General features: G+C 33.0%; 1 protein-coding gene across 1 annotated transcript; it reads right to left on the bottom strand.

Annotated features, from left to right (window-relative positions):
- Window positions 1–533: 533 nt before the first annotated feature.
- On the bottom strand, window positions 534–15,757 carry LOC126831877 (transcription initiation factor TFIID subunit 5). Its single transcript, XM_050562526.2, has 19 exons — window positions 15,621–15,757; window positions 13,034–13,146; window positions 12,632–12,710; window positions 12,352–12,430; window positions 11,814–11,937; window positions 10,965–11,083; window positions 10,426–10,503; window positions 9,480–9,586; window positions 9,239–9,330; window positions 8,849–8,968; window positions 7,940–8,085; window positions 7,094–7,231; window positions 6,538–6,619; window positions 5,814–5,925; window positions 4,042–4,155; window positions 3,567–3,621; window positions 2,071–2,193; window positions 1,663–1,759; window positions 534–1,314 (listed from the first exon to the last, which is right to left on the bottom strand). Exons 1-19 carry the CDS (start codon window positions 15,729–15,731, stop codon window positions 1,197–1,199), a joined length of 2,007 nt encoding a protein of 668 aa, XP_050418483.1. The 5' UTR covers window positions 15,732–15,757; the 3' UTR covers window positions 534–1,196.
- Between the last annotated feature and the right edge of the window lie 12 nt (window positions 15,758–15,769).

The following is a 15,769-nucleotide window of genomic DNA, read 5'->3' as shown; positions in this document are numbered from 1 at the left end:
CAATAGTGAGTTTCAGCCACGGCCAAATTTACCGATGCCAGTATCGATGTTAGCTCCTGATGCATCCAAGCGTAAAATTTTATTTGATATCAGTACTACCAAACACTGTGATTATATTAAGGGATCACTCCTGTTAAGCGGTCAGTCATGAAAATTCCCTCAATTGGTTGCAGAATAGATTCTACTGTACTCAGGAGAGATTTGATTGAATGATAAAAATAGTCACACTTCGTCGAATACCCAGTTTTCGATCTCAGTACAACAATGGCTAGAGAAGGATCGGGTCATTGCATCAGGAATATGGCTGATAACAAATACACAAGATTAAACGATTGAAATATCCCAAAGGTTCAAGTCTGGGACCTTATAGTTGAGAGGCCAGAACGCTCTACTACCGCGGGCCTTATACAATTACATGTTATAAAGGACAGTCAGGTTTTATACACTCAATTAAATCAATAATAGTATAATGCCATAATGGATATGGTTTCTCTACAGGGGTTTCTGGCATCAATAATATGCTTTCTCAACGATTACAGTTAAAAATCATTTTATTAACAATATACAAAATTTATAACAAATCTTTAATAATCATGATAATTGGGTGATGAAGATGGAGATAACAAAGTGATGATTTGATTAAGATGGAGACCATGATGATGACATGTTGATTTTTCATGAACTATGATATTTTCAATGAGTCACTCTTGACCATTTAATGCTTATACATGTAGTGTTAATTCTCTTACAGATAAACATCTTCTTTAACAATATTTCTCGTACAGATAAGCCTCTTGTTTCTCAACTTGTTTTAACACCTGAACGTGCAAGCGAATTATTGAAATAGAATTGAACCATGTGTTGTTAGTCCCGAAGTGACCTAGTTTGTGTCGAGTGGACGTTAAAACATCATTTCTCTCTCTCTTTTAACACCTGGGCAATGTTGCAATCAAGTGGTCGCATGTGTACCAACCTTCAAATATAGATCATGTACCAAATGTGTAAGTGTTCCTAGCTACCTAGTTATTACAGAATGGTGATCTAAGCACAAAATTCCAGTGCTTCAATCGCAGTACACGGAGTACATAAAGTACTGCCTTTAAATTGGTCTCAGTCTAGTCCTTACATCCAATTTTCCAGCACAATTTCTAACCAGCACAATACATGGTCTGTTTTAAATAATGAATTAACCTTTTTCATGAAGCTACGAATGCACCACCAGCTAATAATAAATTTTTGCGAGTGAACTGCAGAGATAGAACTGGACTAGCTTTTGTATAATATGTCCCTAGTAGTAAGTTAGAGTTGTCTACCCTGAAAATAGAAATAAAATACTATTTGATACTGCATACGAGTGTAGAACGTTTTTTTGGTTTTATTTAAACCACAGAAGCGTGCACACCAATACAGTAATTCAAGGCAATTGACCCTTTTTCATTACAATTTTTTTATATATTTACTCAACGGATCAGCTTTTGTTCCATCCAAAGGATGCGACAACAAGTTCCACTGCAACTCCCAGCCAGACATGAAAGTACGATTCCGGTTTGAAAAATCAGATTTTTCTCGACTCATGCCAAGATTTGAACAGTTCCCTTACAAGTCGACAGCCTCCCAGTTCTTGTGAAATAAAATATTTTATTGTGTAAAATAATAACTTACACTTGTAATGTGCTTGGAATGCTGGCATCTACATCTGTATCCATTTCATCAATGACTCTATTCATATCCCAGGTTCTAACAGTATTATCTAAACCACCTATAAAATAACATAGGTTGAATGTAAGTTTAGATTATATGAAATGTTTTTTACTGTAAAATACAAAAACTTGAGAACCCAAGAAGCCCACATCACAATAAAGCTATCAAATTGAACGTGGGTTGGTCAGTTGACTTCATTATTTCAAAAAGAATAATAAGGCATCAATGTTAAACTTGCTTGATAAACTTGTATTCACATTTCAAATGGTTAATTTCTGCCAGTCATTGTCAGTCTGAGAGAAATCTAGTTATATCAATCAGTTAATTTGCATCTTAAATATTTAAGACAATTGTATGCAAGTGCCTGACCTGATGCTAAGACACCACCATCTCTACTGAAAGCTAAGGTATATACTGTATCTGTATGTCCTTTCATCTGTGATACTAGACTACCAGTAGATATATCCCAGAGATTTATAATCTGATCTACACCTAGAAAATATAAATATATTCACATTTTCTATTCTATAACCGGCAACAAAAAATATATAAATTTTAAAGATGCATTATGTAAGAGCTAAATCAACCTACTGCCGGTCTTTATTCTGGCTTCAAATATTATATGAATTTTTATTTAATCATTTATTAACATGACAAGCCCATAATCAAATCTCTGGGAAATAAGATGGATCTGATTAGGTAGATTAAATTTCTGCCATTTAAAAGTTTAATGAAAAAAAGATAATCGAGACTTGGTCTCTATTGTCAAGTACCATTGTTACAATAACAATCTACACTACAATTTGGTCAAACCTTCACTCAATTTCACACACAATAAAGTAATTTGACTGAGATTTAAAATATATTCATTTTTCATTATCTACTTTTGAACTATTACAGCGTCAACTCACCTCCTTATCTAATTCATAATTAAAGGACAATATTGGTGCCAGTCATTATCACATATGTGATAGAGCTGGTTAAACACATTCCAAATATAATTTTAACACCGAGATCAATGCTACGATAGCTGAGTAATACAGGTTTCCTGAATCGGAATATCCTCTCACAGTCTCACACAACAACTTTTGGTCTTGGAAGGAATTATTAGTGAGCAGAAATTCGGCCGTGTATCTGTTATCACTCGTCACATCAGTCAGTTATATAGAGGTATGACTCATGTTTCCTTTGGCATTCGTCACTTCCGATTCAGGAAACCTGTATTACTCAGCTATCGTAGCAATGATCTCTGTGTTAAAATCATATTTGGAACGTGTTTAATTAGTTCTATCACATATGTGATAATGACTGACACCAATATTGTCCTTTCATGTATCTTTAGTGAGAGAGAGAGAAATGGGGTTTAACGTCCACTCGACACAAACTAGGTCATTTCGGGACTAACACATGGTTCAATTTTATTTCAATATTTCGCTTGCGCGTAGGGGTCTTTAGCAGTGGGAGGAAACCGGAGGACCTGGAGAAAACCCACAAGGTTGGACAGGCGACCCGACTCCTTGTCACGTACAACCGGGGAATCAAAACCCCGCCATTTGACTCAATGACAGACCGTATGATACAGCGCAGCGCGCACGTGCTAACCATTCGGCCATCCAACCCCCCTTTATCTTAAGTAGATTTATTTGAGGAACTTAAAAATCAAGACAAATTTATAACAAATCTTACCTATTAAGAACAAATTCCAATAGCCTACTTCCTTCTATCGATAGCAGACTAGCGACCACAATAAGGAGAACAATTAAAGCCAGTTTCAATATGCAACCAAAAAGTTTTTAAAGATGTATAAAACTTTTTAATTTAAAATGAACATATAAAAACATTGTCAAATTTCATATTTTACGTACCAGAAGAAGCAAGATATTTTCCATCTGGTGAAATTCCTAAACAATGAACAGGGGACTGAAGAAAACAAAAAAAGAAATAATTTTAAGGACAGGTTGACAGGCAACAAGACATAAACCAGCCACCAGCTAATTCATCTGAGCTGATCATAAAGGTTAACACTAACAGAATAATTTTAAAAGAAATAATTTCTAGGTTATAAAAACTATTTTATACAGTATTTACAAGGGTTTGATGACATATAATAAATTTCATTTCTGCCCTCAAAACAGTTATACAATCCTAGCTGTCTAGTCTAAAGCTTACAAATTTAATGCAAATTATATACATGTACAACAGTTTGGTAGGAATCCTTCTCATAACAAGACAGACAATTCAGAACAACTAAAAAGGGGCAATTACACCACAAATAAAATTTAAGCACGAATAAGAAATTTTGTAAAGTTAAAAGACTAGTAACTTTGCACTTTTACATACCTTATGACCAGTAAAAATACGAACACAGCCACCATTTAATACATCCCATAATCGTACTGTTCTATCACTAGAACCAGTGGCTATATAATTAGAATTAGGATGAAACTGTAGACACTGAAACAATAAAACAATCATTAGCTATAGCTAGAATAAGGATGAAATGTAGACACTCAAAACAATCCAACAACCATTAGCTATAGCCAGAATAAGGATGAAATTGTAGACACTAAAACAATTAGATATAGCTAGATTTAGGATGAAACAGTAGACACTGAAACAATCCAACAACCATTAGCTATAGCTAGAATCAGGATGAAACTGTAGACACTGAAACAACAAAACAACCATTAGCTATGGTCCAAATTAGGATGAAACGGTAGACACTGAAACAATAAAACAACCATTAGCTATAGTCCAAATTAGGATGAAACAATAAAAGTAAATGTTTATACATTTAAGAATGCCAGAAGTTCTATATAGTATATACATGAAATTTACACATCATGAAATTAATGTGATCAGAATGGGGATGAAATAAATGCATACCAAAATTAAGTTTTCTTAGTTATCATGGGGGTATAAAGAAATCTCATGAAAATATACAATGTGAATAAATTTCAAGTCATCCTATAAATGAAATGAAATGGGGTTTAACGTCCTACTGTTCTGCTCCTATACTGGGCTAATGAAGACAGGCATATGCCATACAGTGTGCTATGAGGGAAATTTTGCCCGGGCAGCGGCACTATCGCCTACTCTTATATCGAATTCCAACTGCCAAGGGATCTTTTACGTGCATTCCAATGTATACACGGGACCTCGGTTTTTCGTTTCATTCGAAGGACTAGACAGCTGTCCTTGTCAGGCCCTCCGTTCTGCACCACTGACAAGGGGAAACCACGTCGGAAAATCCAGATGAACTTTCTTGGCCAATGCAGGGATCGAACACCCGACCTCCAGGCTAGCGAGCCAGCGTCTTAACCAACTAGCCACCGTGGCTCCGGTCATCCTATAACTTAAAGCGATAATTTCATATTTTCTTAGAAAGTAAAAACATAATTATTTCTATGTCTTTTGCTCAATAGGTTGTCAACTCACTATTATACGATTATAGGTATTATTCTCCCTCTTAAAAATCCTTTGACCCCGGAAAAAAAAATAACACAATTACCTCCCTTGTTTTTCTTTTCCCCCCATGTAATAGCTATCTTCAAACGTTTGAATTTAAAGTTGAAAATGATATTTTTACCAATTTCTCAACTGGCAATAGTGAATTATAGGATTATTCTGTAACAAGGTAGGACTGTTTATAGATACCATCTAATTTAAGGCTTTATTTTAATAAATTTTAAAAAATATAACTTAAAAATATGAAATTGCAGCTTTAAGCCTCAAGACCCAAAAAATTCAAAGTTTTCTTAGTTATCATGGGAGTATAAAGAAATCTCAAGATCAAAAAAATTCAAAGTGGTCAGTAATTATCTGAAATCGTTGAAAAATAAATTTAACTTTTAGAGCATCTACAAGCAATTGTGACTGGCCTGTGGATGGACAGAGATGGGCGACAACAATATAATGACAACATTCAATGTCAGTGTACAAAAACAGTCAGGTTCAGATTATTTTTGAGTATGCAAAGAATTAGCTATACGAGTGCAACACATAACAACTTCATCTATTCTAATGGTTATTATATATAGGAATTTAACCACTTACCAAGGAGAACTTGCTTTTCAGCTAACAACCTTTTCTACTATTATATTTATACTTACATCAACATCCGATAAATGTCCAGCAAATATTCTCATTGGTTGATAATGATCTGTTGACCACAGTCTAGCTGTTCTGTCATGTCCAGCTGATGCAAAATAGTGACCATGTGGACTGGAAAAAAAACCATAATTATATTTCTTCTTGTTAGATTATTTCACGTAGACAAAGAAGAAGAACCTGGATTTTTTAAGTAGGTAGTCACTTGTCAGGGGCTACAGATGCAAGGCTGATATTGAAAATATCTGAATGTATACACATTGGCATGCATTAATAAGACCCAGGAAATTTAGAAATGAAAAGAAGAGTTTGTGAAGCGCCGGGGTCCAGGCAAAATTCGCGTCGTCTCTTTGCACACACAAGTCCGCCTAAACAAATGGTATGTATCACAGACAGTTGCCTGATATGTAGTACATGTAATTTTTTAAGTCACACTTTACAATAAAACTCAATTCATATCTTCAGAATTCATTTTACATAGGTAAAGGTCCAGTTAATTATCAAAAGATACTACCTATTAAATCAGTGTAAATTTCTTGATGTGCTAAAAGAGGGTTATCTCCCTTGGAGTATTTGGTCCAGTGAGGAATAAAATGTAGTTATGTCATTGTAATACTGGTCTTTGATACCAAGTTTAAACAGGTATTGTAATCTTAATAAATAGGTTTGAGATTTTTCATTTAACAGTGGCCTGTAAATCATGAATGTATCTATTATGATTCATACCTGAATTTAACATCCCAGACAGGATAATTATGTCCCTTAAAACACACCAAATTACTCCATGTTTGTAAACTCCATAACCGAACTGAAACAAACAAATTCATATTTCAAATATAAAATATCAATATTACGGTAATATAAATAGGAATGCTTTTCTACCCAAGAATTCAAATTATATGACATTAGGAAGCCACAGTATCTCCGTGAGAAAGGTGCAGGCTCACTAACCAGGTGTTGGGTTAATATTTCATTTCATTTATATCATATTACAAAGCCTTTTCATTCTTTGTATTCTCATTCAAGATATACATGTACATCAGTGATGGGATTTCGCCTGTATATTCCGGACATGTCCAACGCTATTTTCCGAACGTCCAAAATTGTCCGACCAGGAATATGCCCAATCGGACATCAAGATATGTACATGTATAGACAATACTAGTTCTACTTCATTTGCTACACATTACAAAACATTCAGTTTCATCTTTAGATGTAAATAAAACAAACAACAAAACTTACATAAATAAAACTACAAAACCTAGTATTGCAAACAACTCACTAGTTCCATCTTCTGAAGAAGAAATCATACTGGTTCGATCTGAACTAAAACATGTTGAGTAGACTGGACCACTATGACCAGACAGACGTTTAAATTCCCCACCAGTTTTGTCATCCATCATTCTTTCTAAGACATCATCTATAAATCATGTTGTAATATAATTATGTTATCTGTTGAATTTTAGACTGAATGGTTGAATTTTAGACTGAATGACCAAAGTGTGAAATGGACCAGGCAGATGAGAAAAGTGGTTATGAAGGGCCAGGAGTAAAGTACTGAACTGGGTTATTTCATAAGGTGCTAGCTCTGATTCTTTATGACGGCTGTGATATTATGAGGGTAGTCATCATTCAGTACAATCAAAGAAGTGTATATTGAAGGAGCTTTCTTAGTGTATTCACCTAAAGTTATAAAGTTTACACAGTATGATAAGAAGTTATTTTAACATTACATGTAGCTAATGGTTTTGTTTATAAACAGTGAGTGACAGTTATCCTGATGATGTTAATGAGTAGTAACAAACAAAATGTTTACTGTGTAAACTTCAAGAGTAACAAACAATAACAGGTCATGTGTTTACGACGTTAAGATAGCAAACACCTTCAACTGCTTCATACAACATTTCAATTTGTGCTAAGGTCATTAATGAGAAGTAACTGTTGGGTGCTTGATTGTCAATTCGGAACTTGTGCTGTAACATAATTTTCAACCTGCTGTCAGTTTTGCGTTTTTGCATACAAGTATTCCAATTTACTCAAAGAGGAAAACTAATAAAAACTACTCTCTAAATGCCTGCTCTATGCCTAATCTTTATAAATTGTAATTTTTAAAGGTAAATTAACTTACCTGCATCTTTATCAATTAATTCTAATTCAAGACCAGTTTTAACAGATCGTAATTTACCAGGTACTATACTGTGAACACGTATTGCTGAATCAGCAAAGCCTGCACTAATTAAACTAGCGTCTTCTGATATATCTATACACGTTACCCTATATAATATAAATAACACTAATCATTCTGTACTCAGTAAAAAAATCTACATATTTCTTTAGATAATCAAAGCTTGGTTTAAAGGTAAAACACAAATGTTAACCAGCTGGCAGAAACAGTTATATATAAAATATAACATGTACATAAACACAGTATATAATTCCAAGTCAATCTGGTGAGTCCACAAAATTTTTCAAAATAAGGAAGGGCAATAACTCTAAGTAATTATCAGAAATCTTTTAAATTTCAAGTCAATTTGATGATAAATTTAGCCTCTAGACTTATGTAGTTATATTTTGTTTTGAGTGTAACCGCTTTATTAAATGGTTGCTGTACTAATAATCATGAATATTTTGGAGTAGGAGGAGATACTAGATCGACCATTCCAGGACTGAGCTCTCTCAATCCCACAAATAATGTCAATTTACTTAACACTAGAATAATTCTAGACACCTAGGCATTTGATTACAACATGATTCCACTCAGACATGAATAATGGGGACAGGCAGAACTACATGTCAAAATGTAAATCAACAGCAATCCCGTTAATTCTGAATGTTCTGGACCGAAAATCAAGCACCCCTTACAAACGACACACCAAGGGAAGTAACTCTAGCTTTGGGGCAGTTTAGAAGACAACTTTTCCAGATTAGCAAACAGACCATCATCAATTAAGGCATTCAGTACAGTATTTTAATGAATATTGTTGATCATGTTTTTTAGTGGTTAATAATATAAAACTATTCAATATAATCAACTTACCCATGAGCTGAATTAAGGAAAGTGTAAAAACAAATGGAAGGTGGATGATCTTTATCTACTTTCACTTTCTTTGAACTTTCTCTTAACATATTTATTTTCTCTATTTTATCCATATCTTTACTGTAATTGTAATAAAAGAATAATTAACATTATAAAAATTATAGTCTCTTCACTTCCATAATAGATAGATTCTCTCTGATTGGCATCTGGACAATCCTAGTGGAGTTTTAAATTTTTTCTACCTTCCATGTTCAAGACTTTGTAGCTCAATCTCAACCATGAGATATGAATCAGTATCAAAATATTCGTACCTGTTTCACTTTGTAGAAAATATGTATAAAATAAAATGACCTAGTTCAAACTAAACAAATTCCTTTGAAGTGTACTTACATTTCAGGAAGCGGAATCCTAGATATGACTGGTGCATTTGGGTCATTTTTAGATTTCTTCATTAATAATGGATCTTTCTTTGATTTCTTTTTCTAAAATTAAAATTAGAAAAGTTCACATCATTCAGAACTAACAAAAAAAAATCGGCCTACTCCATAATTTCTCTCCAATGTCTAGTAATCTTCACTAAAAATAGATTTAATTGAAAGGTTTCAAGGTTTATTGAAATATGATGGGTTACCTTAGGTTTATCTGAGCTATCTCCTTCACCAGGATCTTCTTCTTCTTCTAAAGGTACATTTATATCTGGTTCCTTCAACAGGCCATAAAATACCTTCGCCTTATTAGCTGCATTAAAATATGTCCACAAATACACATTAAATTGTATTAAAGAGTTACTTTCATGAATCAGATTATGTAATTTTTGAGTGAGTTATTAAGGTAGAACAATGTTAAAATTCAAAACTGATTTAAGGTCGTTGCCATGTCTAACCTATGATAACTTCGCAATTAATTATATATTATTTTTCAAACTCTGCTCCACATAAATTTGGTACGATCTTTAAATAGACATCTGAAGCTGCGATTCAAGTCATAATTTGGGCACATATCTCTTGCGGTTTTAAAGATATTAAATTTTGAAATCAGCTTAAAAATGATCTGATCTGAATAAAATAATTTTTAGCATGTAAATAGCTAAGCTAGTGGTTGATAAAATTACGGGAGTTTTTTTTCATGGTACCAATAATAGTGCCAAAATTCCAGAAAATCAAAACATTTCATAGGTCGTTATGTAAACTGGTCTGAAATAAAATCTATTTGCCTCTCCTGTCAGTATATTTTATGAAAAATAATATGAGATCTTCGTCCCACAAAACAAAGAAAACGAATAGAGCCATTTTTTCGTTATCGACAGCTGTCAAAAAGACTGGTTATTCGAGATCCAAGGAATGTTTTGTAAACAATGAAAAATCCATTGAAAGCTGTTGAAGCCGACATTGTATGAACATATTTCTTTTATATACACTAATTTATGTTAGAAATGCTGTCAATAAGGTTTGGAAAGTGGACGAAATCAACAACAATGTAATCATGAAGTGCCTTTGTTGATAAAGCTGTAATTTCTACTTTCTCATTACTATAAAATACAAAAGTATAATACATGTAACTATTAACTTATATTTTACCTTCTCTCTGTGCTTCACCAAGTATCCCACCACAAGTTAACTGTATCTGTTGTTTATTTCTTGGTACACCATCAAATACTGATAAATACACATAGATGATAAATCCATAACATTTCAATATTAATAAAAATTACTATTACATTAGTTATAAACTACTCGTAGATTTCATATTATTATTTTGTGACACCATACTTAGTACTAGAAATATTAAAAACAAATGTTCTACAGTATACCCACATTTTATATAGCATTCAGAAGAATAATAAATGAAATGTCATCAGTCGATCATTAAAATGAAAACAGTGAAATTTAACATGCTTTTGTGGCTTTCAATAATATAGTTATGCTTTTATTTATATTTAACATCAACTTAACTTCCATAATCATGATTTTCAACAAATCTGTTAATTATTATCAGAATTTCGGTCTCATAAGTTAGGCCATGATTCAAATCTAATGCAATATTCATGGAGAAATAGCACACCGAAATAGCATTTGACAAAAATGTAAAAGGAAAAAAATAATTTTGTTGTACAAACCATCAATAAAAAGATGTTCTTGAATAATGTTGAGTAGAAGATTGAGTTGTTTATCTTGTAAATGACGTTTTAAATGGGTGTAAGAATCACGAGACATTCTAATAACAAATTTACTTGCTCTGTGGAAGAGAAATAATGACAAAACAAGTAGAAAAACAAACGTTTTTATAATTTAATTTTCAAAATAAATATATTATATACTAAATAAGATAAAAACATTAAAAAAGACACTATTAATGATGGCATATTTGGTGCTACTGCTAACAGAGACAAATTGGTTTCATAGAAAGTTGCTACAAAGGCATCCTACGCTCAGCGCCATAAATGTTCATCATTTTCCTGCAAATCGAGAAACTCTTTTTAGAATTTAGTTAAGTCTGGTGAATGAAAGTGCATTTTGGCAAAACAACATGTCAGTCGTTTGTATTTGAAACTGACTTTTACATTAAAATGAATTAATTGCATGTATATAATAATAATAATTGTATTGTGCAACTATTCAATCCATTAGGGAATACTCTAGGTGTTTTCAATTTGGAGTGTCAATGATTGTGACTAAATAAGCATTTTTTTAATCACATTGTCAGATATTTTCTGGATGTGTATTTCACACAGTTGATACACTGCATCAAAAAGTTTGGGATCCAAATGGTTTCCACTTATGGGTAGATACACCCACCAACAATTTGCCTTCTGACCATAATGAGTGGATGATACAGTGATACTAAATTTTTAAATAACCAGAAGCAGATTTGTTAACAGATCGATAAGCTAATGATAAGATTTTATAGTGCATCCTTTTTCGAATTCGGAGCTAATGTAATAATAAAGATGTTTACAAAAACCTACTTGAAATTCTCCATTAACTGATTCCCTTTCATATGTTCGGGTTTTGTAACTGTAGCTAGCTTGGAGATGTCGGTTTGATGATAATCTTCTTGATCTTTAGAAAATTTCTCAAAGAATGATTTTGCTGCATAAAAATAAAAATATATGAATAGATTACGGCTTTAATCAATTATTTGTTCAAAATGACGGAGACCTATCTACAAACAGCAGCCATTTTTCTGGATGACTTTAGTGAACATTTTTCCTCAACATCACAATTTATTATCATTAATAAAACATGACTGCTTCAATGTATTGTATAAATTATAAATATAAGCCATCAGCCATTTCTCAGTAAAGCTTTCTCAATATTTTGCCAGTCATTTATCTCAAAATATATGACAAGTATAATTCTACTGTATTTTTGTGATTTATTGTTAAAATCACTGAATACCAAATTTAATGGCATGTAAATTGACTGACAAGTAGTATATTTGGCAGTCAGCCAATTTCACTGCCATTTGGTCTAGTAAATATTTAGATAAATTTCTTTAATTACCTGTTGATTCATGTCCATTATAAACAAGTTCTAGATACATATGTACAAAAACTGGATATAATACCATAGCTAATTCAACCTGGAAGAAAACACAAATAATTAAAAGAAAACAGAAGCGTAATTAAGAAGCACAATTACTCCATTTAAATTATATGAAATGGAAGGCAAGGAGTTAATGAATTGTGTTGCTTGGTTATAAATTTATTCAAATGAGGTTTTAGTATTTACTCTATGCAAGAAGATCTTAAGAGTGGAAAATATCACATTAAAAGATATTCACCTTATGGACGTCTAAACTTGAATCTACAAAGGCCTTGAGATCTGTGTAAATATCTCCATATAATGTTGGATCATCATCACTGCAGAAAAAAACACACAAGTTACAACACCCATGATGACGAATAATAAGTTTGTAAGTAATAACACAATTTATCTCAGAGTAATATTATAACAAGTACCGGTATACAATATTTTTTTCATTTTCCAATTAATTTAAATATTCTGGCAATGGCGGTGAATTAAAATATTTAACAAACTTGAGCCCTATTTATTGAAATATAGAGTTGTATTACCAGTTATTTTTTTTCATTTCTCATCTTTATAGTGTGGTACTCATAGCTCATGGGCATAATTTGACATTCATTTATTAAATGATCATGAGCTCGATATAAAACAACCTAACCTTTTGTAGGCTGCCAATGCATGAGAAACCTCCGATTCAGAAGGCGCTGAATTTTCTGTTGCAACATCATCATCTGTAAGTTTGGCTTCTCTTTTTAACTGAGACTCAGTTTCCTATAAATTATAAATGAAAATAAAACAAAGTTTAAACTTAGATTGTTTAAGTGGCATTTAGTAACTGGATGAGAATAATACATGACACAATTCTATGGAATACAAGTTACTTGAAGGGTTTATTTTAGCGACGTTTCAACAAGGGCTCTCCAATCTTTATCAAGCTTGATACAGAATTGTGTCATATTTTATTAAAATTAGATGATTCTATAATTTAACTAAGTACATGTATGAGGTGACTGGAGGAGGGGGGGGGCTGCTACTTGATGATACTATTATTGGGCTTGCTGTTCTCCAGAAGAAAAGACTCTGTTGAAATTGCATATTTCCCTGGATGTACATGTAGACCTATTCAACTGGATGTTCTGGCATATAATCATTTTTTGACACTACATACTGTGAAAAAGTAAGTATACATGAGCATAATGAGCAACACAACAGAGTAGGGACCAACTAAAAAAAACATTTTGCATGTTGTGTTTTATGCCTCAATTTTTAAGTAGGCATACCGGGCATAACAGCCATTTGCATTCGGGATGAAGATAAAAAAAAACAATATCAAAGGTAACGAGATTAGCGTACACTACAGTCAATATTTTGTGAATTTTGTTTTTTTAAACACTGACTGACTTAGAAATGGTTCCACTACTGATGTCTTCCACCTTACTCCAGCCACAGTAGTGGCTCGTCCTACAGAGTTCCTTTGCGCAAGTTTTGTAGTGAAATCACTACAAAAAGATTACTGGCCTATAGCTCCCTTAATTTACATATAAACTGAACCAAAACAGTACTGCATCTAGCTTAACATATAATAAATCAATTCCTATTGAAATAAAGGTGAAGCCTTACCACATAATTATATGATTTGATGAAACCCAACTGCTACGCGAAATTTCAACTGGCTGGTGTCATGGCGGCTTGTGTAAAACGTCATTACAAGAAACATCGCTATGCAAATGTAGAACGCATAACCACAAAGAAAAACTGTTCGGTAACTATTTTAGTGGTCCAGTCTTCACTATTTGTCATAGAATTACTTATTCCAATACAAACTGTAATGATATGTGTTGACAATTGTGCGTTTGAACCTATTTGAACTTGCGTAAGGATTCTTAGACTGTATCAATTGTAACGTTAAACACACACAGACCTCGAAATGTTTAAAAAAAGCTACTTGTCGCTTCAGTAAATAACCTGTCACTCTTAATTATCAAACTCAAAGAATAATCACATCACACATATCCATAAATGTAGGTACACACATACGTGGTTAGGTCTTTGACGTACATTGCTCTATATAAATATCGTAATATGAAACCTTTTTATTTCTTCGACATCGGAATGCCTAAAAGTTCTTGAAAGTTGGCGAATCTGCTTCTCGGAAATTCGAAGATTCGTACAATTCTATCATCCGTATCCACGTGAATTCCGCAAAGTATCATGGTACCACACTTCCGTACTAAATCGAATACTTCACTGTTGAGTTGTAGAATTCTGATTTTAAAATATCCGTAATAAATTGAATATCAAAACACAAATCACACCTGTGCATGGCACCGTATTTACATGTACCGTGTGCGAAGGACAGATAACGCCACCTGGAATTCCCTTCTCACATATCCGCACTATTTTTACGCTACAAATTATATTTATATATGAAATATTTTTCCGACCTGATTTTTTGATTTTGTCGAATTGTCTTATAAATTATTCATAGCCTTTATTTATGGAAATTGTTTAAAACTTTTTAAATGATTAAATACACCAAGCAACGAGCCGTGTGCATTTCCATTCCAACCACTACTATATTTACTGTGGTGTCGTTAAGGTAGAATTATTTCAGGTGACTTGGGGGTGCGTTTTAATTTATTTAGATATAATACTCCATAATGCTATAAACTAGTGTCAAGCAGATCAAAACAAGCGTAGATGGTGTGAAATTCATAATATAAAATTGTCTACTTCCAAACTGTGTGAGTAACTGTCGCCTACGACAGAGCGAAATGTAATTGTAAACAGTGCAAATGACGGCTTTTCGCGGTATTTCCGTGCTTAATTCTTGCATTTAGAAACGAATAATTAAATGTACGTGACGTGGACGTGAGTATTGTGGTCAATTTACTGAACATCAAGTAAAATCATTTAGAAACGAATAATTAAATGTACGTGACGTTGACGTGAGTATTGTGGTCAATTTACTGAACATCAAGTAAAATTTATTCCACCTGTCGCAAGCGACATGTAGTTTTATTTGCTACCTGTCAGACGAAAAAATCGCCTATCGGCGACAAGTAGACAGGCGAACATTTCGAGCCATGACACAGTTTAACGTTACAAGTATAGTAACTATGACTGACTGAGCTGTCTGTAGGTTTATTTCAGTTCAAAAATTTTGCACAATTTATGGCATAAATAATTACAAACAAAAGAAAAACATGATTAATTATTGGGCTGAAGTTGAAATATTTACTCACTGCTAAGTTGTGCTTCTTAAGAAACTGTAAAACGGCTAACAGCGTCTGCTTTTCGGAAATATCTGGCTTCACAGGCGCTTTTCCACTTTCTATTCCTTCCATGGCTTCCATCTTGATTAGCCTCTAATATCAAATAGTTGTATAAATTT

The sequence above is a fragment of the Patella vulgata genome, chromosome 9 (genome assembly GCF_932274485.2).
Source record: "Patella vulgata chromosome 9, xgPatVulg1.2, whole genome shotgun sequence".
In the NCBI taxonomy this organism is placed as follows: Eukaryota; Metazoa; Mollusca; class Gastropoda; family Patellidae; genus Patella; species Patella vulgata.
The sequence above is the reverse complement of the archived record's forward strand: the minus strand, read 5'-3'. Positions and strand labels throughout refer to the sequence as shown.

Coding starts and splice junctions, on each gene's coding strand:
- LOC126831877 (XM_050562526.2), bottom strand. CDS start 15,731: ATGGAAGCCATGGAAGGAATAGAAAGTGGAAAAGCGCCTGTGAAGCCA. Junction 8,086..8,848: donor TTCCTTAATTCAGCTCATGG/GTAAGTTGATTA, acceptor TATATTATATAG/GGTAACGTGTATAGATATAT. Junction 2,194..3,566: donor AAAATATCTTGCTTCTTCTG/GTACGTAAAATA, acceptor TATATTTTCTAG/GTGTAGATCAGATTATAAAT.